This window comes from Taudactylus pleione, unplaced genomic scaffold (assembly GCF_031769625.1).
Source record: "Taudactylus pleione unplaced genomic scaffold, aTauple2 ptg000065l, whole genome shotgun sequence".
Taxonomy (NCBI): domain Eukaryota; kingdom Metazoa; phylum Chordata; class Amphibia; order Anura; family Myobatrachidae; genus Taudactylus; species Taudactylus pleione.
The window spans coordinates 4,487,069-4,512,346 of NW_028284467.1; the positions used below are offsets into that span (position 1 = coordinate 4,487,069).

At 41.1% G+C, this 25,278-nt stretch overlaps 1 protein-coding gene across 2 annotated transcripts in view; it reads left to right on the plus strand.

Annotated features, from left to right (window-relative positions):
* MBD6 (methyl-CpG binding domain protein 6) overlaps positions 1–24,833 on the plus strand; it is an 80,785-nt gene extending 55,952 nt beyond the window's left edge. Inside the window, exons 8-13 of one of the 2 annotated variants that reach the window (XM_088465901.1) lie at positions 880–1,078; positions 2,663–2,841; positions 3,009–3,770; positions 4,589–4,641; positions 8,391–8,466; positions 16,530–24,833. In XM_088465901.1, coding sequence (XP_088322027.1) covers positions 880–1,078; positions 2,663–2,841; positions 3,009–3,770; positions 4,589–4,641; positions 8,391–8,466; positions 16,530–16,601 — 1,341 coding nt within the window. In that variant the 3' untranslated portion in view covers positions 16,602–24,833. The remainder of the gene's footprint in view (positions 1–879; positions 1,079–2,662; positions 2,842–3,008; positions 3,771–4,588; positions 4,642–8,390; positions 8,467–16,529) is intronic. The other variant, XM_088465902.1, reaches the window with a different exon arrangement.
* The last annotated feature ends 445 nt before the right edge of the window (positions 24,834–25,278 follow it).

Below are 25,278 nucleotides of genomic sequence, written 5' to 3' on the forward strand. Positions count from 1 at the left end.
AACAGCTTTAAGTTTGTAAACATTATGAAATGCTACGTTATTTTATCCTCATAACACAAAGCAATACTGATATCTAGTATTGTGTCTAATTGTATCTGAATTCCCCTGAAACAGTTTTTGTGTTGTACTATAAACTATATTGCTGTGTACAGATGCGTCATCATACACTGTTGCTCAAGTCGGACTAAATAGCCCCTCTCAGTGCGCCAGTCTTGGGCGCCTCGGCCACGCTGAGTGTCTTTCTCTCTCAAAATGTGCATCTTATTCGCATAAATAAAACAAGGTTGAGTGACAATACAGCATTGATAGCCTGTACTTTTATCAATTTAATGTGCAACATTTGTATATCTGTGTACAAAGTTCTACAATGCGAGCAGCCGCAGCCTATTCTCACGCCAAATTCCACGAGCTTCACCTGTAACTTTTGTACATGTTTTTGTTAAAGTCACAGCCCAGCATCTTTAGTACACTGCTAGTGGTGTTTCTGTGGTGCAGAATTTTAGCACCCCGTGCCTCCTCTCAAAGCATCTCAGCCACACCAGGTGTATGAGGACACATCTGTATTAGAAAGTAATCCTGATTTATATAGTGATTTCCTTTGTGCATTAGTATTGGTATGTTAGTACAACCTGCAGATTTCACTGATCAACATAGATGGAACTATAATTTTGTAGTCCTGTTTTTTAAATATTACAAATAACACTTTTGCTCCTGTATGGAATGGCTTCTTGGCAGAAGTGGTAGATGTGAAATTGCTAAAATTCTAAGTAAATTGATAGCTGTAAAGCTGCATATTTCAGATGTTTTTAGGTATTAAAATGATATAGTTGATGGACCCAGTGGTACTAATGTTAAATTGTATTCATCTTTCTGTCTTAGAGCTGCATTAATACCTCCTGCACCGGTTCTGCCTCCGTTACCACAACCACTAATTCACCTGCCTTATCAGAGTGCAAACTCCCTCCATCCGAGCCACACAGCCCATTCCACCTCCAGCCATCACAAACACCTACTTCTGGAAGGCTTAACACACTGATGCCCCCATTTCTCAACCCACTGCTTACTGCTGGATTGTTAGGTAAGATTGCAGATGTTTTCTTTCCAGCCAAGACATACCTCCACTTCATCTGATTCTTAAATGGAGATGATTTAAAAATGTTTAAAAAGTCGGCGCCAGCATCGAGCCAGCCGGGATATAAACTACATCCCGTGTGTGTGTATGTATGCGTGTGTATGTATATGTGTATATATATATATATATATATATATATATATATATATATATATATATAATATAATATATAAAAAAAAAATAATTATTAGTTTTTTTTTTCCTTCAGAGACTTTCCATTTGTAATTCAATCGCAAAACGTTTTCTTTGCTCCTAAGAGAATATTTGTATAGATCATGGTCGTCTCATGCCGATCTGTGGCCTTTTACTGATTAAATTTGCAACTTTATTAAAGATACTCTACGCATATCCTTTACTATTTCTCCCGAATGGGCCCTATGGGACATTTATTTGACTTCCTGACAGTCTAGACCTTCTTTGGGGCAATGTATTTTATTGGCTAAAACTGCTGCAGCGGGGAAAAAAAACCGTTGTTTCCCAATGGATCTCCTCAGACACCTTGACCTTAACCCCGCATTTCCTATTTATTTCATATGGACTGGCTGGAAATGTCGATAAATAAAGAAAATAAATCCGAACCGTTTTTTTACAATCTGGTTACCACATGTATATACTCTACCCTTGCCTGTGAAGGAGACTCTCCGTAGGGCAGTGGTTTTAACCTCGTGGTACAATTTAGAAATGCTCTCTTCTGGTTGTCCTCCATTTTGAGTTATCGCTTCTAATTCCAAGTATAATCCCCTGTTGAAATATATGCTTCTGCATGGTGTGCTGGGTCGCGTGTGGTAATTCAATTGTAATTCAATCGCAAAACGTTTTCTTTGCTCCTAAGAGAATATTTGTATAGATCATGGTCGTCTCATGCCGATCTGTGGCCTTTACTGATTAAATTTGCAACTTTATTAAAGATACTCTACGCATATCCTTTACTATTTCTCCCGAATGGGCCCTATGGGGACATTTATTTGACTTCCCGACAGTCTAGACCTTGTTTGGGGCAACGTATTTTATTGGCTAAAACTGCTGCAGCGGGGAAAAAAAACCGTTGTTTCCCAATGGATCTCCTCATACACCTTGACCTTAACCCCGCATTTCCTATTTATTTCATATGGACTGGCTGGAAATGTCGATAAATAAAGAAAATAAATCCGAACCGTTTTTTACAATCTGGTTACCATATGTATATACTCCACCCTTGCCTGTGAAGGAGACTCTCCGTAGGGCAGTGGTTTTAACCTCGTGGTACAATTTAGAAATGCTCTCTTCTGGTTGTCCCCCATTTTGAGTTATCGCTTCTTATTCCAAGTATAATCCCCTGTTGAAATATATGCTTCTGCATGGTGTGCTGGGTCGCGTGTGGTTCACTCACTTTATTTGCATGTTTGTATTTTACAATTTAAATATATTTTTTTACTTATTTTAAATTTTGTTATACATGTGTATTTTTTTCTATTTAGTTACATGTGTTTGTATGTAATATGCAGTTCATCAATAAAATATTTAAAAAAAATGTTTTTTGCAACTTTACAGGAGATCTGTCTGCTCTGAACGCAAATGCCAGTGCTCAAATGGGAAGCCTCCAGTCTCTTCTGGGGGCTCAGGCCCTGCTACAAAACCAACAAGCTTTCCTGCCCTCTCTTCCTGGAGCTCTGGGAATGCAGCTCTTCCAGGGACAGTCACTGCTGCAAGGACAACGCAGCAATGCCCAGGTGACTCCTTTCTCTTTGTTTCTCATGGTGCACTGCATATGTATTGTTGGCAAAACTTTTTTTAATTGTTTTTATATTCTGTACCATTCATAGATACATTTATTATCATTCTACCTCAACCCGACTTTCCTTAACTGTTAATACTTTTAAAACTTTCGTCTACACAGAACCACTCTTTATCAACATCTGAGAAAGAAGTTGTCAACCCGTCATCCCAGCCAGAATGTTGCATTACACCCACATCACAAGCCTCGTCAATCTCTCAGCAGCCTCCTGACTCCTGCTTCCCCTCACAGAGGACAGATTTCACTAACAAGTCTCACACCCCGTCTCTCCCCCCTATGCGGCCTGGTTCTTTTATATCCAACACCTCAAGTGCCTTTGAAACCAGCCCCAACCCCAAAGGCCCTCCTTTTCAGGGACCAGTCCGCACTGACCTTCCTCCAGACACACCCTCCGATCCCCCAAGAACAGACTCATTACCCCCATTACCCCAGTCCTTGGATCCCTCCTCGTCTGAGACAGAACAAGAGGCGTCTCCCCTGAAAAGGTGCAGACTGCTGACTGATTCTGTGATTCCCTCTGAAGTACCCAACGGAGCTTATCCAAACTTTCTCCCATGGATGGGAACTGCTCATCCTTCCAACGCAGTAAGCCTTCCCGAAATGGAGCTTTCCAAGGGTAAAGAGCGAGGCTATAGGTTCAATGGTCGCTCCCGAGGTGAGAGGTCTTATGGTCGTCGGCCACGTGGTGATAGGCTATCCAGCTCCAGGCACTCTTACTGGAGATATAATGGTGAAGACGTCCTACACAATGATGGAGAAGAAGCAGGACACAGCCAGGAACTAACACAGCCAGTGTTGGGAATCCCTCCATTTACTCACCATTGGCAAGAAGAGGGAGGACAGCCCAGGGAGCAGGAGGTGGATGTATGTATTGTGTGGCTTGCAGATGTTTATGATGGTGTAAACACATATTTACACACTCAAGTGATTACCATGAAATCCCTAATTTAAAATTGTTTCTGAGCTTCGATACAGATTAAAGTTCTCAAGAGCTGATTTCCAAGTAAACTGTAGACTTAGTATGGGGAAACAACGTTTATTCAAAACTATCTATATTTTGCAGACCCACCTTTGGCAATGAACTTTTTATTTTATGTATTACCAGTTATTTATATAATGTGCACACACATTCTGCAGTGCTTTACAGAGAATATGTCCATTCACATCAGTGCTTGTTCCAGTGGAGCTAACAGTCTTTATTCCCTACCACATGTACATGCACACACACATGGGATAATTTTTGTTGGAAGCCAATAAACCTTCCAGTATATTTTTATAGTGTGGGCGGAAACTGGAGTACCCGGTGGAAACCCAGGCAAGCACAGGGAGAATATACAAACTCCACACAGTTAGGGCCGTAGTGGGAATCAAACCCACAACCTCAGTGCTGTGAGGCAGTAATGCTAACCATTACACCATCTATGCTGGCCTGTTATGGTATCTGCCAATATTCTATCCATGCTCCTAAGTATTCCATCATGAACGGGATATAATATGGTAATTTTTGAAATGTTGCAACCAATTTGTAGTAATTGAAGGTGTTTGCACAAAATCCCTGGTTAATGATTATTCAGATGCTTGAGCACTGTGTTTCTGCTCACCCACCTATAATTCTCAGAGTTCAGATATAACTAACGCTTCTGTAATTTTATCTGTCTATTTAACTGTTCTTTCCCCATCAGGTGCCACCCCAGCTGCTGAAACGCTCCCGTAGAGGAAGAAGACGAGGACAAAAGTAAGAACATTTTCTTTTAACCTATTTACACAGAGGTCTTCTCAGTACAGATTTCTGTACGACAGGGAATGCACACACCCTCAGCACTTGCATTGAGACATTAATAAGAAGTTTAGAGAACTCATGTTTAATAGTATTGTCAGCATTGATGCTACAGTACAGAGTATTTAAGGAGGAATAGTAGTGTGCTGGTTCTTTATGTGACATTACCCATGACGTGGCATCCACGACACAAATTGTACAGATTGTAAAATTTACATATGCACAGGGTATAAACACCATCGTCCCAGTAGCCAATTTCATTTTGAAAGATGTTATTTTAAAAAGTAGTCTTTAGAATGTAGATCAATGCAGTCTAAAAATGTTATGGCTCTAACACAGAGGTAGTCACATGCAGTCTTCCAGCTGCTTGGAACTACACATCCCAGCATGCCCTGACACAGTTTTGCTATTAGGGCATGCTGGGATGTGTGGTTCCACAGCAGTTGGATACAGTGGTGTAAATTCATTCCAGACGCCCGGAGGCAAGCTATAATTTAGTGCCGACCCCCCCCCCCCAAGTCACAGCCACTGATACTGTAATGTAGCAATTCGCATGCTGACAGGCTATAGATAGACGAAGTCAGCAGCTGATCGTCTGACATTGAGCTCTCCACTAGTGTATGGTGGCTTCTCAGGTGCCGGGAGGGGTGCCATGTATTGACTTTTTAGATGACATTTGTAGACTTTTTCTGACTGATTATATAGTTTCATTTGTTACCAGTGATCAAATATGTAGGTCCAATGTCGGACTGGGGCATGAAGGGCCCACCAGGGGAAGGCAGTGGTAGGAGCTCATGCTTAAAGGGTGTGGCCAGCCTCCATAGGGGTGTGTCCTGCCACCGCAGAGGCTTGGCTTACCATTAGGACATAGCCTGCAGACAACATGGACACTGCATTGTCTGTTCATCCATGTTCCTACTCTGCCAGGTAACTGACTCTGTAATAGAGTAACAATGTATAATTAATGTGCACTGTCTGAAACGTGACATTAGAAGAGGAGGTGAGGCCCTCAGGTAGTGGGGCCCACCGTGGATTTCCCCTGTAGCCCTGTGGGCCAGTCCGACCCTGTGTAAGTCCCAGGGACCCGCCACTTTAAAAAAAAATGAGGTCCTACCTGACCATTTCTGGGTCCCATCGTAATTTATGCTTTAGAGCTCCCCACATGCCTCTCATGCCAACACACTTCCCCACATACCCCTAGAATGCCCATCTGATACCCCCAATAGCATCAGTTTTGTACATCGATGTCAGACTTCGGTACCTATTGACAATAATGGGGACTGCAGTCTGCTGCAGTAGTTAGGCTTCTGCAGGAGATTTCTGTGAAATCTTCTGCATTAGACTGTTCTTATATAGCAGTGATACATAAAATTATGCAGGTACTGTAGTTTCTGGATAAATTTATGAAATCCACAAACCAATAAATAAATTTTTTTAAATATACCAAAAATATTTTCTACTGTTACCTTTGATCAAAAATGCTCAAAGAATTCTCTGTTTCTAGCTGTGTACTGTTCTGTCTTTTTTTTCTGTGTGAGCTGGATGGGGGCAGCTGCACTCATGCTGCACGTCCTTATGGCTCTCGTCTTCTTGATGTGTGGGAGGTGGAGTTGGGGACAGGAGTAGGAGATGGGGAGCCGGGAACAGGATTAGGAGGTGGGGAGCCGGGAACAGGATTAGGAGGTGGGGAGCCGGGAACAGGATTAGGAGGTGGGGAGCCGGGAACAGGATTAGGAGGTGGGCAGCCAGGGACAGGATTAGGAGGTGGGCAGCCGGGGACAGGAAGAATAAGGGAGTCAGTGAGTATATGTGGAGGGGAGCTGGGGACAGGAGTAGGAGGCGGGGAACAGGAGTAGGAGGCAGGAAGCCGGGAACAGGAGTAGGAGGTGGGGAGCCGGGAACAGGAGTAGGAGGAGGAACAGGAGTAGGAGGTGACAGGAAGAATTCGGGAGTTAGAGAGTATAGGTGGTGGCGAGCTAGGGGCAAGAGTAGAAGTCGGGAAGCTGGGGACAGGTGTAGAAGGTGGGGAGCAGGTACAGGAGTAGGAGGTGGGGTGCAGGGTACAGGAAGAATCAGGGAGTCAGAGTATAGGTGGAGCGGAGCTGGGGACAGGAGGAGTAAGCAGAGACAGGAGAAGGGCTGGGTGCCAGGTATTAGATGTGGAGATGAGGCGGGGATTAGAGACAGAAAGCCAGGGACTATTGGGGCCAGGCGCGCTGCAGTACTCTCCATCCTCTCTTACAGCGCTATTCTGTCACTTTACCCCCCCTATCCAGCCTGCTGCTGGCTTCTGCTCCTCCATGTGAGCCTGATCTCCGCCTCCAAACAGCAGGAGGGGCAGCAGCACATGATTTCCTTCAGACCCTGTTTGTATTAATAGCAATACCGCCACCGCTGCGCATTATAACTAAACCCACACCGCACCTCACTCGCCCTCCCCTCCTGTCCCGCTATCGCGGCGCTACCTGCTATCCACTTACCTGTCTCAGGGAGAGCAGCCACATGTGCAGTGTCTTCTTGCCTGGTCCGCCCCGCCTTTTGTATGCCGGGTGTCATCTTCACTCCGGGGGGCCGGGCCGCAGTCCACACCAGTCCTCACGTATGAGCTGCTGCTGGCTCCACCACTTGTTATAGTCCTCCCTGCTGCTGGGCCAGGGGAGACATCAATCTACCGAGAAGCCAGGGAATTGGCCGGCAGCAAAGCGCGTCCCCGGGAATCCTCCCATTTTGAAAAATGAGTTCCCGGTCCTCATATGTGTGCTGTAGTGCGTATTTGCGATCACTGGTTACTGTGCTCTGATAGTCACTAAGCAGAGTGCTGTCGGTGCATGGTCGAGCACAACCTGATCTGAGCAATCATAGAGGCAGGCTTTTATAATAAATATATAGCATCAAACACAGGTACATTTATTATCCATAACGTGAAACTGACAAATGCGATACTAAATTTAATTACAAGCTACAGATGTCCTCATACATTTCGCCTTAATATGGCAACAGATGCAACAAACCACTTCACAAACTGCACTGATTAATTGGAACGGAATTTCAGCAATGTATATAAGTCGTGTCCTTGTCCTGCAATGTAATGTACTGTAAGTTACTAGTTTCTTGTTTACCTATTCGTTCTATGTACTATGTAAGGCACTGCAGAACACTTGTGGCGCCATATAAATAAAGCATAATAATAATAAAAAAGCAGCGACCGCTGCATCATAGCGCTTTGTATACATATTCAGACTCCGTCGTATACAGATATACAGATGTCACATATCAAATTAATCAGTGCGGTCTCGTGAAGCTATTTGCCGCATCCGTTTGTGACTCAGTCGTATTTTCGGTTGAAAAAGACGCTCGCCACAAACAGAGTCGCAAAGGACCTGGTGTGCCAAGAATGGTTGTTTGGCGCGACTGCAGCAATAGTGTATGAGGACACATCTGTACTAATACCTAGATATAGCAGTCATCCCATTTCAAAATGACAGAAGTACTGTACAGTATAGTAAAGCAAGAAATTATTTGATAAACATGAATAAAATAAGTAAATTACGCTCCCATGTGGTCTAATGTGTCTCCAGGCCAGCTTGCCAAAATGCTGTGTGTAATGGTGCCTTTCTGCAAAGACACTAGGGTGCTTGCACATGTTGTCAGCTAGCCACATGATTAATCCTGCAAATTCATATATCCTTGCACATTTTTGGTTTCAGTTCACAGAGGTTGAGTTCTCGTCTGGAAGCTGTTCCCGCAAAATGGCCAAGTATGGACCCTGGCAATGGCTTAAACGTAAGATTGTTTTCTCAATAATGATGTGCTTTTCACCAAACACTGCTGTTAGCTTGTTACTCTCCAAAAGAGACAACTACAAGTGATCAAACTTAGCATCCCGTTGTGGTGGCACATTATAGAAGACCAGCTGGATTGCAGTCTTGTTGGCAAAGACCATTGCACATGGCTCCTGGTTACCCTGTCTCTGCTGCACATCATTAATTAGGTGGTGTGCAATAATGTGGTTAATATAGCTTCCAGAGACCCACCTGGAAATTTACAGAGGGTAAAATAAGTATTGAACACATCAACATTTTTCTCAGTAAATATATTTGTAATGGGGCTCTTGTAATGGCATTTTCACCAATGTCAGCAGCAACCCATGCAATCCACACATGCAAAGAAATCAAACCATAGATGTCCATAAATTATGTGTAATAATGTGATATGACACAGGTATAAAGTATTGAACACATGAAGAAACGGAGGTGCAAAAAGGCATGGAAAGCCAAGACACCAGCTGAAATCTATCAGTAAATAGAAAGCAACCTTGCCCCTTGTCAGTGCAAATTAATATAAACTGGTTCAGTCCCAACTGATGGCCTATAAGAAGGTGTCTCATTACCAAGGTGTCACACATGAAACATCTCATGATGGGTAAAAGAAAAGAGCTCTCTCAAGACCTTTGCAACCTTATTGTTGCAAAACATACTGATGGCATTGGTTACAGAAGGATTTCTAAACTTCTGAATGTTCCAGTGAGCACTGTTGGGGCCATAATCCGGAAGTGGAAAGAACATCGTTTCACCATAAACTGGCCATGACCAGGTGCTCCTCACAAGATTTCTGACAGATGAGTAAAAAAATTATCATAAGAGTTGTCCAAGAGGCAAGGACCACTTGTGGAGAGCTTCAGAGAGACCTGGAATTAGCAGGTATAATTGTTTCAAAGAAAACCAATAAGTAATGCCATTACAATAGCCCCATTACAACTATAGAAAAATGTTGATGTGTTCAATACTTATTTTACCTGCTGTATATGTATATTATATGGCTCGACTTTTTAGGACGGGGGGGGGAATTTTTGTTATTTAAATATGTTGCTTTTTGATTAAAGCGATTACATGTTTCTGTTCTGTTGGGTGTATATTGCATACGCTCCTTTCTGTTAATAAAACCTTGTTTCTGATTGGGGGAAAAAAAATTAGAGTTATGGTAGACTTAGCTAGATGACTCCTTTTCTTCGCGGTCCACAGGGATACCATGGGGAATATTATGATTCTAGACCAGGCACCAAACAGTTAAAGCTTCGGCTCCCGGGATGCCTCGAGGTCCTCCTCCATATATATACCCTGCCCTTAGCCATAGGACTTCAGTTGGTTAACAAGCCTCAAGGCAGGAGAAGGAAGAGCAATCGTACAACAGGAACACACTTACACAAAATGAGGGAATCTGTGAATGTAAGGAAAAATACCCAGTGCATCCAGGTGAGTAGGGGTGGGTGCCCTGTGGACCCTATGGACCTCGAAGAAAGGAGTTATCTAGGTAAGTCTACCATAACTCTAATTTTCTTCTTCAGGGTCCACAGGGATACCATGGGTATTTCCTAAAGCAGTTCCCCTAGGGTGGGGGACGTTCCTGAGCAGAAAGGAGAAACTCATCGCCCAAAGGAAGCATCCTGAGAGGCAAAAGTATCAAAGGCATAGAACCTAAGAAAAGTGTGGAGAGAAGACCACGTGGCTGCCTTGAACAATTGTTCAGCAGAGGCACCACGACTAAATGCCCAAGATGGCTCTACAGACCAAGTAGAATGTGCTTCGGACAGGGAGATCAGCCTGTGTGTACATCTGAGAGATAGTCATGCGTAGCCATCTCGCCAGAGTCTGCTTATTAGCTGGCCAACCTCGTTTGTGAAAACCATATAATACAAAAGAGCATCTGATTTTCTAACAGAGTTTGCGCGCTCCACATAGATACGGAGAGCACCAACTACATCCAGGGAGGCTTCACCTACAGAAAGATCTGGAGCCTGAAAAGCTGGAACTACAATGTATTAATTTACATGAAAATGGGACACTTCCTTAGGAAGGTAACCCTCCCTTGTACGAAGAACAGTTTTATCCTGTTGAAAAATCAAAAATGGAGAGTGACAAGAAAGCGCTGCCAAACTCTGCAAGCAGAAGAGAGAGCGTGAAGAAAAAGGGTCTTCGCCGTCAACCACTTCAATTCTACAGAGTCTTGAGGTTCAAATGGAGGAGCTTGTAGCCCCTTAAGTACCAAAGACAAATCCCATGGTGCTACTGTTGGAACAAAAGGAGGCTGAACTCGCAGAACTCCTTGGAATTTTTTTTTTTTCTAACATCTGAAAATGTGGTAATCTTTCTCTGGAACCAGACTGACAGTGCACTCTCAAAGTAGCCAGACGGAAACCACGGTCTAAACCTGTCTTCCTGGAAATCCTAAACACCTTAGGATCATACTTTTTGTGGGAACACCATTGATCAAAAGAATGCCAAACTGTGTAATACATGCGGACAGAGGCAGGCTTCCGTGCCCTAAGCATTGTTTGAATTACAGAATTGTTAAAAAATTTTGCTCTTAGGATGGAAGATTTAAGAGCCACGCCAGTCAAAGCCAGACGAGGTAAGTACACGGATGCCAGCAGGGACCCTGCCTTAACAGATCCTGCCATAGGAGGAAGAGGATACAGACTGTCAATTGACAGATTCTGGATGTCGGTGAACCAATGATGTCTGGGCCAAGCCGGAGCCACCAGTATTACTGTTCCGCCTTCCTGTTTGAATTTTCTGAGAACTCTAGGGAGGAGGGAAATTGGAGGAAGGAGATTCACCAGCTTGAAGTCCCATCTTACTGCCAGTGCATCCATGAAGGTTGCTGATGGGTCTCTGGACCTGGACCCGTAACCTGGGGACCTTGTGGTTGTGACGTAACGCCATGAGATCGATCTCTGGTAGACCCCATTTGTTTATCAAGAGCTGAACCACTCTCCGGCGTGTATGTCCTGGTGACTTAAGAAGTCTGCTTCCCAATTGAGTACTCCCGGTATGAATATTGCCAGAAGAAGATGGTCTGCCCAAATCGGAACCCTTGCAACTTCTTTCATGGCTGTGTAACTTCTTGTGCCTCCCTGATGATTGAGGTAGGCCACAGTTGTCGTGTTGTCAGACTGGATCTTGACCGACTTGCCCTGGAGCAGATCCTGTGCCATGACAAGTGCATTGTATACTGCTCACAGTTCCAGAATGTTTATTGGCAGATGACTTTCCTGATTTGTCCATCTTCCCTACAAGGTGTGACGACCTGTTACTGCTCCCCATCCACGAAGACTGGCGTCTGTGGTGAGCAGCACCCAATTTGGAATCCAGAATGGGCGCCCTTTGTTCAGATGATCCTCACTACAGGAGGGAGTGATGAACCTCTGGTGTAAGAAGGATCCTTTAAGACTTCATTCGATGATGCTGTCCGTTCCACCTGGAAATAATCAATCTTTGTAGAGGCCTGGAATGGAACTGTGCATACCCCACCATGTCGATAGTGGATACCATTGATCCCAGGACCTGCATTGCTAACAGAATGGATACCCATCGCTTTCGAAGCAGCTTGCGTATTCTCAGCGATAGGGCTGTATCATCTTTCCAAGATCTTAACCAAAGGGCCCTGCGTGCCACTATTGAAGCTGCTGATGCTTTAGAAGCTAAAGTTCCAGCATCTACAGCATCTCCTCCCAGATAGGAAGCTGCTTCCCGTATATAAGAGATATACATCATCTGCTCTCTGGTAGCATTTGGTAGAGAATTTTCCAATGCTCCCATCCATTCTTCAACAGCTTTGGCTACCCAGGCGCCAGTCATAGCTGGATGAGTAACAGCTCCAGATGATGAAAAGATCATTTGAAGACATGCTACAATCTTTTTATCCATCGATTCCTTCAGGGAAGATGCTGACGTAATAGGCATTGTAGCATCTCTGATTAAATGCGTCACATTAGCATCCACAGTAGGAGGTACCTCTCGCTTAGTACATACAGAAGGCGGTAAAGGATACGACGTTATTCTCTATAATTTACATAAAAACGTTTGTCAGGGTTACCCCATGCCTCGTCCATAAGCTCAGTGAGCTGTTCAGATACAGGAAACTCCTTTCTGAACACCTTCCAGTGGTGAATAAACACTGGAGCCTTCTTAATATGAGCTGGTTCATCATTCTGATTGTCTAGGATTGATTTAAACGCCTCCACCATCCACTGTGGACGGATGGTCCTCCTCCCCCGAGCTAGACCCAGGAGAGGAACTTGGCGCATCATCTGAATCCTTTGATGATGCGTCTGAATCCATATGTTGAGCAGACTGTTAAAAAGCTAACTTGCGCTTAGGCGCCTTAGTAACTACCGGTCTATCAACATTAGATGGTGCCATACTCTGACTAGAATAGCCTTCAACATCCTTTCAGGAAAAATGCATAGGAGGTGCAAACATAGCCTGCTGTGGATACCCCCTCCAAGGAGGCATAGTGGGAGCAGCCATACGATCCACAAACTGCTTCATTACCTGGGACAAAGAAGGCTCTTGTCCATGAACCGGTAAACTGGACTGGTTAGGTGGCTCTTCATGACAGACAACACACAAGCCATCCTTAATGTCCTGAAGGGACAAATAAGCCATACATGATTTACATGAAACCAGCAAGCGTATAGGGTAGACGGAGCAACCCAGATGCGCAAAACCCTTTGTAGGGACTGCATCTGTGTCGGGAGAGGAGCTGATGGGGGAGCGCCTACCTCCCCTAAGCTGCGTTAACCAGCCGGGTATGCTGGCCTCGTGGCAGCAGAAGCGTCTGCTGAATATTCCTGGTGTCAGATGATAAGGCCCCAGTGGTGTAGTGAGGACGCGGACAATCCCGGGCCCTGACAGCAGCAGCTTCTGGTGTGTCCTTTACACCATAAGCAAGGATTGCCACGCGCGATTCCCAGTTCGCAGAATTGTGGCTAGCGAGCTTCAAAATAAAGAAAGTAACCTATGGTGCTATGGAAACCAATATGTAACAATAACAAGGTTTAAATTACAAATACAAAATAGAGGGACAGATACACCTAGCTGTGATAAAAGTTGCCAGCAAAAGACCCAAATCAATATCCAAAAAACACATCGCTGGGGAGAATTTCTTAATCCCTTATTAGTGGGAGTGGAACTAATCCAATGTACACATCACTACAATAAATTAATAAGTAAATAAAATCAGTAACTAAATATAAAAATGCAAATGTGCCATTAATAATTTAATAAATCAATAAATACAAAATAATGAATATGATAAAAAAAATAAAGAATCATAAGATTTATACATAATCATGCATAATGTAGGTCCAATACACATTGCACAGTATGCAGAGAATATTTTTCAGAAGCTGTGAACCCGAGCACTAAATCAGTCTGACTGAGTGCCGGTGATTATGTATCGTATGAAAGTTACAGCTGGCAGTTCTGTAATATATCCTTGGTTGCAGCCGCAATAATGTTTCAGTTAATAATTCCTGTCAACATTTGTCCATATTAATGAGAAATAGAAATGTCTTCCAGGACAATTAGGAGAAAAATGAAATAAACATATAAATGTGATGGACGTGGCACTTGTTATCCACTAAACACGCTTCGGTGAGAGAGAGTGGTTATTTTATGGAGCATACAGTATGTAGCTACAGCCGCGTCCGGCTAAGCAGAAATGATCTCTACTCCAATATAATGTGTAGGAGGGGAATATGCCTTATTTGTTGTTCAAACAGGCTCCCTGATAAATTCACTAGCAGCAGGTGCTTACAGGTGATATCATATCAGCACTCACCACTGCAGATACAGGACCTCAGCCGCTCCAAAGTGCCGCGCTGCTCCCCCGCTATGGATGTGAGATGCTACCTTCAGCAGAAATAGAGGCTGCTTACACTGTGCTTGTCCTGCGGTAATAGAAGCACCTGCTTTAGATGCCTGCGGGGTCTCATGTAAAAAGCACAGTAGTAGCTGGGCTGGAGAAAGTGTCAGTGCTGCTGCAACCGGTCTCCAAAGTTTCACAGAATGATGTTATCCAACGCGTTTCTTCCTTGATAGGATTTCATCAGAGTGGTGTGTCCAGACCATTATACCTTACTTCATTAAGGTTAATGAAACCACCTGTAAACCATTCTTGGTAACCTAATCCTGGATGTGTCTCATGCTTTGTACTATAGCTTGTATTTTCAAATACAACTCTTGCAAGATATATAAAATGTTTATCTCAAAAACATTATAAAATCATTATCTGCAGATATAATAAAGCAGCTCATTTGCATACAAATAAAATGAAATTAATAAATAAATCATACTTCAGATAGAATATAGCGGAACATTTGCATATAAATAACATAACCTATAATAGTGTATGTATATAAAATTGATGGATAAATAAGAGAATAAGTAATTAGGTAATTAATAAGTAGTAATAGAAAACATATTGTGGAACATATGTCTAAAAAACACATACATGGAAAGCCTGTGTTCATACATGTGTGTAAAAAATCTAGGAGGATGCATCTTATTCGTTACCTTCGGTATGGTGAAAATATGCATATCTATGGAACATAAAATCCATTTAAACATATACAGTATAACAAACCAAGATTATAGTTATATTCTCATGGTTGATTAATCTATTTGAGCCCCATACAATTAGGCAAATTATAATGTGGTATTACCTTTTTTTTATTTTATTTTATTTTGTTATATTTTCTCCTATACATTTTTCTTCTCTGACTGAGGAATATACTAAGGAACCAATGGAAAACAGAAAATTCCCAATATATATATTAATGCTGAATAGAAAAAAAATGAAATCTCCATAGAGAATTCCGGAGGGCGGGGCATGGTTTTTAAGGGGCTACACCTCAAAAACTATTGGAGGTACCGAGCTGAAATTTGGCACGGGTGGGTAGAACTGTCGCTCGGTGCTGCATGCCAAATTATATAGCTATATGTGTACACTATTATTATCCTCCTTTATTTAATATGGCGCCACAAGTGTTCCGCAGCGCCTTACATAGTACATAAAACTAATAAGTGAACAAAATAAACAACAAAAAACAAACAAGAAAATTACAGTACAGTGAAGTACATTATATACATTGCTGCAATAGTGATTAAAACACTCACAATAAGCAGCAGGGAGTTGGCAGAGATGTGTTAGGTGACCTTATGAGGAGTAAGGAGTAGAAGAAAATGTAAGGAGAAGCACATCAGGGAAGAGGTCCCTGCTCGTGAGAGCTTATGTATATAGATGCACATTCCAACCCCACCCACAAGCGTAGCCGTGACCTGCCAAAATCACCAGCCCAATTACTGGTATTGCTGCCCGGCGGAGGTAGATGGAGACGCAGTATATGCATCTTAATTCAAACGCTTAGTACTGCCATCCCAGAAACATGAAATAAAACATAAAATAAAAGCTTAGAACTGCCAGAGAGTCCCCTGTTACAAAGGTGCGTCTTGATCCTGCCGCACCAAACCAACAACTTAAGTCCTATGGCTAGGCAGGGTCTAATGGAGGAGGACCTCGAGGCATCCTGGGAGCTGAAGCTTTAACTAGTTGGTGGCTGGTCTCCAACCATAATATTCCTCATGGTATCCCTGTGGATCCTTATGGACCTTGAAGAAGAAAATAATTATAATATAACCAAAAGTTTTCTAGTGCATCCATTTTTAGTATAATTCTATTGTGACTGGATAGTGCATGTTAGTCTGTCACCCATAATTTCTGCACCGCTTACTTCTGTACAAAGTGCAATCTGTTATTGTTGGTATTTCAGGCAAAATACTTTGGTTTCTAATTCTTCTAGTTTTCCTAGATAACTCACACATTATCTAACTTTAACTTTCTGGAGTGTTCACATTTTACCATATATCCATTTTGTTCCATACTCATGTTTTTGCCACATGATGTACCTATGTTATATCAGTTTGTCACTTGGATCTAATGCTATGAGCCCATTAAAATGATTGCTTGTTTTGGTAAAGTATAATTTCTCTATTCTCTCACAGGCTGAACGCCCTGTTGTCCGGCAAAATAGACCTGGCCGCCCTGCCAAGAACAGAAGACGAAGGATGATTTAAAAACTTTTAACTGCTCTTATTTCCAATACATTACACAACAAACCCGTGTCTGCTGATCTTCACCTCAAGGGCACTTCCTAGCTTTCCCTGGCCCACTGCACATTATATTCTGCACACACATAGCTACAGGCAGAACTTTTATTTCTGGTTTACTCTTTTTAAATGCACCAAGATCACCCATCTGGTAAGCTGCACTGGCAAGAAACCAAGCAGTCACTGTTCTCATGTCTGGGTTAGGGCTACACCGAACAGCCTCTGTTACTGTCAGTAAGGTTTCTCATCTTATATTATTTGGATCTTTGTATGAAATATAGAGACGCTTAAGGTCACAATACTTTGGAGGAGAAGAAGCTTATATCCATTAACATATTAAGGTTATTTAAGAGACCCGCTCCCCGCATATCACTACGGTTTTAGAGTGTCATGGCAGAAACAAGTCACTTTTCCCTGTCCTAGTCTCACACCTTTGTATATATCCATCTCTGAATTGGTCACGGATTTTCACAATGCAAATGGGCTGTAAATGCTTTAGTTAGCCAGCGGCTCTTCAGATTGTATTATACTACAACTCCCAGTATGCTTATTCAGTTGCAGAAATAGTTAGGCATACTGGGAGTAGTGGTTTCTAAGCAGCGGGAGGAGCCGCTGGCTGGCTGCACCTCCTATAAAAGGTGTCACTATAAGAGAATGAGCTGTAAGGTGATTTAAGAAGGTTCTCAGAAGCACAATCTGCATTTTCCACATTCTCTAATGTTCTATTTTTGACCATTACACTATTTTAATTTATTTATTCTCTATTGTAGGTATGTATTGTTCCTTCCATTGTTTCACCCCCTTTCTACATTCTGGTACATTTAATCTGAAAACTTCACGCAAGGAGGCTGGAGCAGCCCTGGTCTCTCCTGCACATATCACCATTCCTGTTGTTCCTTCCTTCTCCCGCCTGTATGCAGCACTCTCCACACATCACTTACCTGCCACCTTAAATGATCATGCGTGTTCTAGATTGTTTCATGTGACCCTTCTTAAGGAGCACATCCACATGCTGACTAGGGAAAGTCAATACGATTAAGACATCGTACAGTCGTTCCCCATCCCCTGCAGTGCCTACACTGAACGATTAGTCGTTCAGTGTAGGCAACCTCCATCATCCCTGAACATGGCCAATCTGTCGTTATCGGCAGATTGACCGGCATGTTCGGGCGATGATTGATGTCGGAAACGACCAGCGGGAGCGTGCATCGTTGGTCGTTTCCGACATTATAATGTGCGATTAATGAGCGATTGGACGATTACGATGTCGTAATCGTGCAATCGCTCATTAATATCACCTTGTGGATGTGTGCCATTAGTGTTTGCAGTTGCAATATCCCAATATTTTTATGTAAAACTGGCAATATAATTATACAGGACACAGACAATTGTGTTTAATCAACTGATAATTACAATTTATGATCGGGCAAATATACTGTATGGGCTGATGCCCCTCTCCCTAACCTAAATTTTAACTTTTACATGATTAGAAAAGTTGAGGCAACAGACTAAAGTTTTATGGATGGTGTAATATGTAATTGAATACCCTTGATGGATACGCTATGAATGATTTCCCAAAGTAACCCATGTTATAGTAAGTGGGCTAAGAATAAGGAGCCTTCATTAACTTTACATTTCTTATCCAATATTTTATCATATTAAGGTTTAAAAGCACTTTGTAAACTGTTTATCTGTGAAGGATGGGGTGTGCAGTTTAGTAGTGAGTGCTTGTGACGATGTAGGTAATAGTCCCTACATATAACACTAACAAGTTTATACAACTTGTACAAGTAAACAAAATGGTCACACCCTGATACTTTATTGCTCTATATATTCAAGTATTCGGTGACTAAAACTGTGCATATCAGAGAGATAGGCTGCTGCAAAGAATAGATGTTCTTAAATATGATTAAATCTAATTTTTTTCTAGCTGAAGTTTTCTTTTCAAATATGACATACTGGGTTTATTAATAGTCGTTTCAATTTACACTGGCCACATACACTCTGTAGGTGAGCCAATACCTGTTGTGTATATGCATAGTATCCTTTACATAGCCTGGAGGTTCTGCAAACCACACTGACATAATGGCAAGCATTGATTCCTACAGATGAGATCAAAGATTCAATAGACATGACTGGCAAGCTTATAATTGTTGTGCAAAAAGGTGTTGCATTTTTTTTATATATATACAGTATATATATATATATATATATAAAATTTACTCCATTATCCACATGAATTATGCTAGAATCTCAGCATATTCATTCCTATTCTGAAAGATTGGGTGGCCTTTGAACCATTTAATTTGTAGCTGTGCTGCACTCTGTAAATTAGACTGTTAAAAAAAACATTAATTATACAATGACAATTCTCCTATAAAAGAACAGTGACAAATTGTTGACTAAATAGTCTTTTTGGGGCAGATTCAGGTACACTTGAGATGCTGTCAGCAGCTGATTTTGCGCATTTTTCTGCACTTGACGGTAGTCTGATTGCGCTCACACCTCCAGACTGCGAGCAGAATCAGCCTTCTGTAGGTAATGCATGGGAGCCGCCAGAACAAGTCCCGGCAGCTTCCGCGTCTAATTGAATCTGCGCCTTACAGTGGATCTAATGGTTCCTTGCCATGTACATACAAAGGAACAGGCGCTATTATCACTGAGCGTATTTATTGCATAAACCATTTGTAAACAGATAGGGAGTGAAAGCCCCATTAGTTAGATCCAACCGACAATTTATCACAGGAACGTGTGTCTATTACAGGATTACCCCAACTGTCTAATCATTTAATAAAAGAAATAAATAATTAAAAGGACTAATCTTGCAGCACTGCTGTCATTGCGGAGACAGGGAAGATGTTTCTGTGAGGGGTTACACATGTTCAATATCTTCTGAACAAAAATTAGGAAACAAATTTATCTTTTTTTTTTTTGTCACAAACGTACAAAAGCTAATTCTTGACAAATGTCATAAAGTAAATAAGAACTACATAAATAGGAAGTAGTAATTGCATTTAAAAAACATAATAATAATAAGGTAATTATATAGGCCACACACACTATGGATTTAATCATCGTCCTCATCATCACTGCTGTATATGCTGAAAATCTATTAGATTGAGACTCAGAAATTCCTAAAAACTTTTAGAACAGGTGAAGGATGTTTAAAATGAGAAAAATAACAAGTGATTTAAAGTTTTATTTTCCTCCCCATTACATGACCTCACTATAGCAACGGTTGGTACGGTTCAAAGGGGTGCCCTAACCCTTCTTTACATTTTCACATAACATAACATTTTGTAGTTTGGGAGAAAAAATATAGACACATATAAAGCCATTTTGTAGTGTAAGTAATGATATCCCCTTTGTGATATTTCAACCACAGAAAGCAGACCCCCTCCTTTTCAGCTGCTCCCACTTATTCTAAAGCGATAACCCTTTTGTCTGTGTGTCTGTCCAACTCCCTGCCTTTGTTCACCTTCCTCTCTCCTACGCTTCACAAGATAGGGTACGATTGTGGCTGGGACTGACATGATTTGTGCACGTAATGCAAGCAATAGACTGGTGCTGCGCTTATAATGTGAAAAACAAAGGTATTGGTATGGCCGAATGATGTCATCAAGACACGTAAATTACTAAATAAAAACACATTTAATACAAGCAAAAAATACCAAATAAAGTTCTCACTTAAATATTGAATATTTTAAAATTAAATTAATAGAATCAGTAATTTAATCTGTCTGTATACAATATAAAACCTGTCTGTACAGTACAGTTCGCTCTGTACGAACACCACCAAGGGAAACATATAGTCCTGATGTGAGCTCACAAACCAGTCCCACAGCAGCAGCAGCAGAAATCCAAACACTTTGATAAAGCCTCCAAAGGGGTGAAACTAGTCAGACTAGTCAGACAGGACCACTCCGACCTGTCATTTGGTACTATTGTACTATCTCCATGCTGTACACTGGATCCAGAGAATAACCTTCCACATTCGTTTGGATTGCTGCTGCGAGACTGCTTTGGGAGCTTACATCAGGAGTATGGGTTTCCCTTGGTAGTGTTAGTACAGAGTGCAAGACTCCACCACACCAAAATAGGGGGGTTCTTAACAAGACATACAAATAAACCACTGTAATCCTACAAACAGAGATTCCATAAAGAGCTCTGCAAACCAGTTAGTAATAAAATAATAAAGCAAAAATAGTCAATAATAATAAAAAAAACAGTTCTGTAAATATGCAAAAAGATTGTCAAAATGACAAATGATATACTGTAAAGTGGTAGACTTTAAACACACAAGAATTTGTGTAAAACTCTGGAACAAAAAGCAGTTTCCCAGCTACATCTCTCAGTGCAGACAGGCCGATATATTGGGCAACCGGTACACATTAGCCCAGTTGTTCTATAACTCGGTCCTCAGGACCCCACACAGTTCAAGTTTTCCAGGTCACCTAGTAGGTGCACAGGTGTATTCATTACTCACTGACACATTCTAAAAGATCCACAGCTCTAGCTAAATATTTCACTTGCACTGTTTGGGGTCCAGAGGACTGAGGTGGAGAACCTGTGCATTAGACGATACGGAGCCAGGCCGCCTGATATGTCGGCTCCTGCTGCATCCCGTTGCATGGGATCATTCAGTTGCATCGTCAATTTGAGCTGCATGTAGGGCCGACCTGACGATGTGGCTGACGACCAAACGGGAGCACGCAACAGCCGACATAGTGGGGTACAGACTAGATGATTTTGAAGATATGATCCGATCCATCGGAATCAGGCATATCGTCCAAGATATCGTATAGTATGTACCAGGCATTAGAGGACAGCAGAAACCTCCTTTCATCCTTCTCACCTGCCTGTTAAGACTCCTACCACTTTGTAGGCACCACTGCTAGCTTGTTGTCTTGTCTTTTAACTTTATCTTTATATTTGATATGGTGCAAACATTTTATTCTAATTGTCCTGTGTGCACACATGAGAAGTGTATTGTGAATGCAGAGTGAAATAGTATTTTTCATCATGTATTTTCTGCCATGCAGAATTTGTTCAGCGTAAGGCAGGTTCAGAGGCACATTAAATGAGTTCTATTAAAAGCAGAATTAAAGTAGATGACCACTTGGTACTTCCAACAAGAATTACTAGCAGAAAAGGAGATACTCACCCCCTTCCCCTCAGCTGTAGCACCAGTAGCTACTATATACCATGAATGAGGTGAGTTTCTGCAAGTCCAGGGAAGAGGATGACCTTGTGGGACTTTGTAAATAAAGAATTGAATTGTGTTCATGTCATTGATGAAACAAGTGGCAAGATTTGAATGTCGTGGCAGTCCCTGCTTGTTTTCAGTATTGTCTAAATAACAATATATCCCTGTAAATAGCAGCACAATAATAACATATTATTAGGTTTTTAAAACAACATTTCCCCAACTGCTGCAAGTGGGGACAAAATAGTCGGCAAGAACAATCAATATCGTGATTGACAGATGCAGCCCAGGCCTGTCTGATCAGGGGGTTTTTTTTGCCACTTAGTCCATCCACAAGCGGGGCCAGATTGAATACGTTTCACATGACTGTGTATAACGGCTCAGATTGCAATAAGAGCTTCTGGACACACCATATCGCTCGGTCCTCCCAATCTCTAAATAGAGATGTGTCCACATACATCTGGCCTCCTTGCGCATTGACCAGCCCTATTAGTCGCACCTTGCTGAGGTGTGACAAGTGTCTTTTGGTGCATTTTTTTCCTATAAGGTTGCACACAGAATAATAGCATGCCACATATCATTGTAATCAACAGAAGCCGTTTGTGCATCTTATTCGCATCGCTTTGAGAATAAGACTAATTTTAAAGGAAACGGTTGCATGAAAAGACGTTCAGCGCTACAGAGTCACACGACGCTCACACTTTGTGTGGAGAAACTTGTAGCTCACAGAGGATAAATGTATATGGACACATCTGTAAAATATAAACAATAATTTAGTACAATGCAGTAATCCAGGTTATTGATGGTGTAATATTTCCAGAGCTGTTTCTTCCAGTGGTTCCCAAACTTTTTAGAATCATGGCGCCCTTGAGTATCGGCCTTTTTTCATGTCACTCCTAGGACAAAAGTTTGTTATTGAGAAATCTGGCAAATTTGATAAAATTAAATAAATTGTGTTTACCTGTCATTTGAATTATGTGGTGGTGGACAGGTTTGTGCTTCTGTTTGTCCAATTAGTTTATGATTGGTAGCCACGGGCATTGGCTTTGCCTATCACATTGACCATAACTAATTTGATTTGATCCTGGACCACCTAACTGTGGGCCCCCTGCAAGTGTCCTGCTGCATGAGGTTTGGGAACCACTGGTTTCTACTATCTTTTTTCATGTGCACTAACACTCAGCTAACATCTTCATTATAGAAAGCAATGAAACAAATGCCACAGAATCATCTCTTTGTAGCCCTATTATATAACCTCATCTCTAGCAATGCTTGGGCTGGATACAGAATGCTTATGTGCGCCTGCAGACCATCACTTATTCAAAATGCCATTGGACTGTCTAAATACACTTTTGTATGATTACTTATTGACACGTATTTAATTATTTTAATACTTCAAAGAGCCATGCTGGTACAATATTTATTACCTAACAATAATGGGTTGCACACAACACCCATATTACAATCTCTGCATGAAATCCAAAAATATTATTTCCAACCATTCTGAAACAATTTAGGAATATAGCCATTTCTTATGTCTACTGTATTTATTTCCAGTTTGTTATACTTTATTTTATGTTTTTGAGTACTTTATCTCACTGTCTAGATTGGTAGAACAGTCCACCCCCTTATGATTAGGGACTATCCCTATGGAAAGCTAGGTAAAAACCTTGTGTTTCCCAACTCTATAATGTTAGTGTATCTTCAGATGGAATGAGCAGCATTTTATCGGACACAAACCACCCTGACATCATTACTAGGCTAGGCTTATGCATTAGTCATACGGTTAATAAGTGCTACATAATGTTTTAATGCCAGAACCTGATCTCTGCAGTCCAATTACTATAAGTTAACATGTTAAACCCACATTGTGCACCCATTTAAACAGAGTTGCTACCAATCTGATCAAGTACATCTGCTGTAATAGACAAGTCCATTCTTGCAAATGACTGTCTTATCAAGTCTAATAAGTGCTACAGCCTAAATTACAGAATGTAGCTTTGATACCCAGTTACTGCACACTACAACTAGTCCAATGTAGACTAGTCCGAATTCTCCTTCCTAACTGATGGAAGTTACAAAGCACTTCTCTACTAACGCAATTCACACCTCTTCAGCAGGGACAGAGTTAATGTGTACACTCAATTATGCAAATGTATAACCTGTTATTTGTGTGTTTGTAAATATTGTATAGTCCCATTTGTCTTGTTTACTTATGAGGCAAGAAAAGAAACAATATGACAACAAAAAACAATTTTGTATCAATTTCAGCCTTTTCATGTAAAATATTTTCCCCTTTTAAGTTTTTAATATTTTTTGTACAAAATAAAAAAAGGAAAAACAAGACAAACTTTTACAATTGTGAATTTTAGCTTTTTATATGGAAGTTGACTTTAATTTAACAGATGAAAATATTTTGAAACATTTTTAGATTTTATGTTTTCTGATCATTGAGGGGTTGTTTTATTTTGTATCAAGTATTAAATTGAAAAGTGTGGTAATATGTTTAAATTTAATGTGTGTCCGTGTGTTTTTTTTATCTCCCTCCCCCCCCCCCTTTCATTTATTTTGCATACATTTTTGGTCTCCAAAGCTCTCTTAGAGTACATTTGTTTTAATTTTCAAAGTGAAATCTTGTCCGGGTGTCATAATCACGTGATAATAATCTCTTGTTAGTTTTTTGTAACTGAAGAGAAGTTAAAATATGTGATAAAATGATGACATATTATTAAATTTTTTCTTTATAAAAGCTAAGAACAAAAGGTTATTTTATATTGTATAGTAAATTAACATGGAAATATTTTAAATCATCAGTTCTAATAACAGATGTGCACTCCACACTGGTAAAGGTTGAGTATTTTAAGTTTTTTTTTCTTTTTAATTAATATTTTAATTCATTGTAAGTAAATTCTGCTTGTAATGTTCTTAATGATACAGCTTTAACATTGGATATTATAATTTATATTTTTTTATATTTAAAATAATCAACTCTATACTGTGGTTATCGGTTTTATTTCATTATATAGATGTATGAATGCACCTCTATTCCACTATTTATTCTATAACTTGGCAATTTTAACTTGTTCAGACAGCAACTGACCTCAAATCGTTGCATGTATTACCCAAAAACAGCAGATTGGCATTAAACAGGTGTCCATTGAGGCTATCGGAAAATACTGTCAGCCAATGACCACAATCTGACAATATGTGCTGATTGTCACACTACATGGGCCCCATAAGTTCTAACTATTAAACTTAAGTATCAACTATGATCCTGCCCAATCAGCCACTTGTATCTTTCAGGAACATTTGGTGGTAGTTGGTCATGTATGGACACATTGAGTCAATGCATTTTGGTGCAAGTTTGCAAAAGTGAGTTTGAATCATTGAACTTGCAAACCTCACACTAATGCAACTAGCGAGAAATCTGAGATCCAA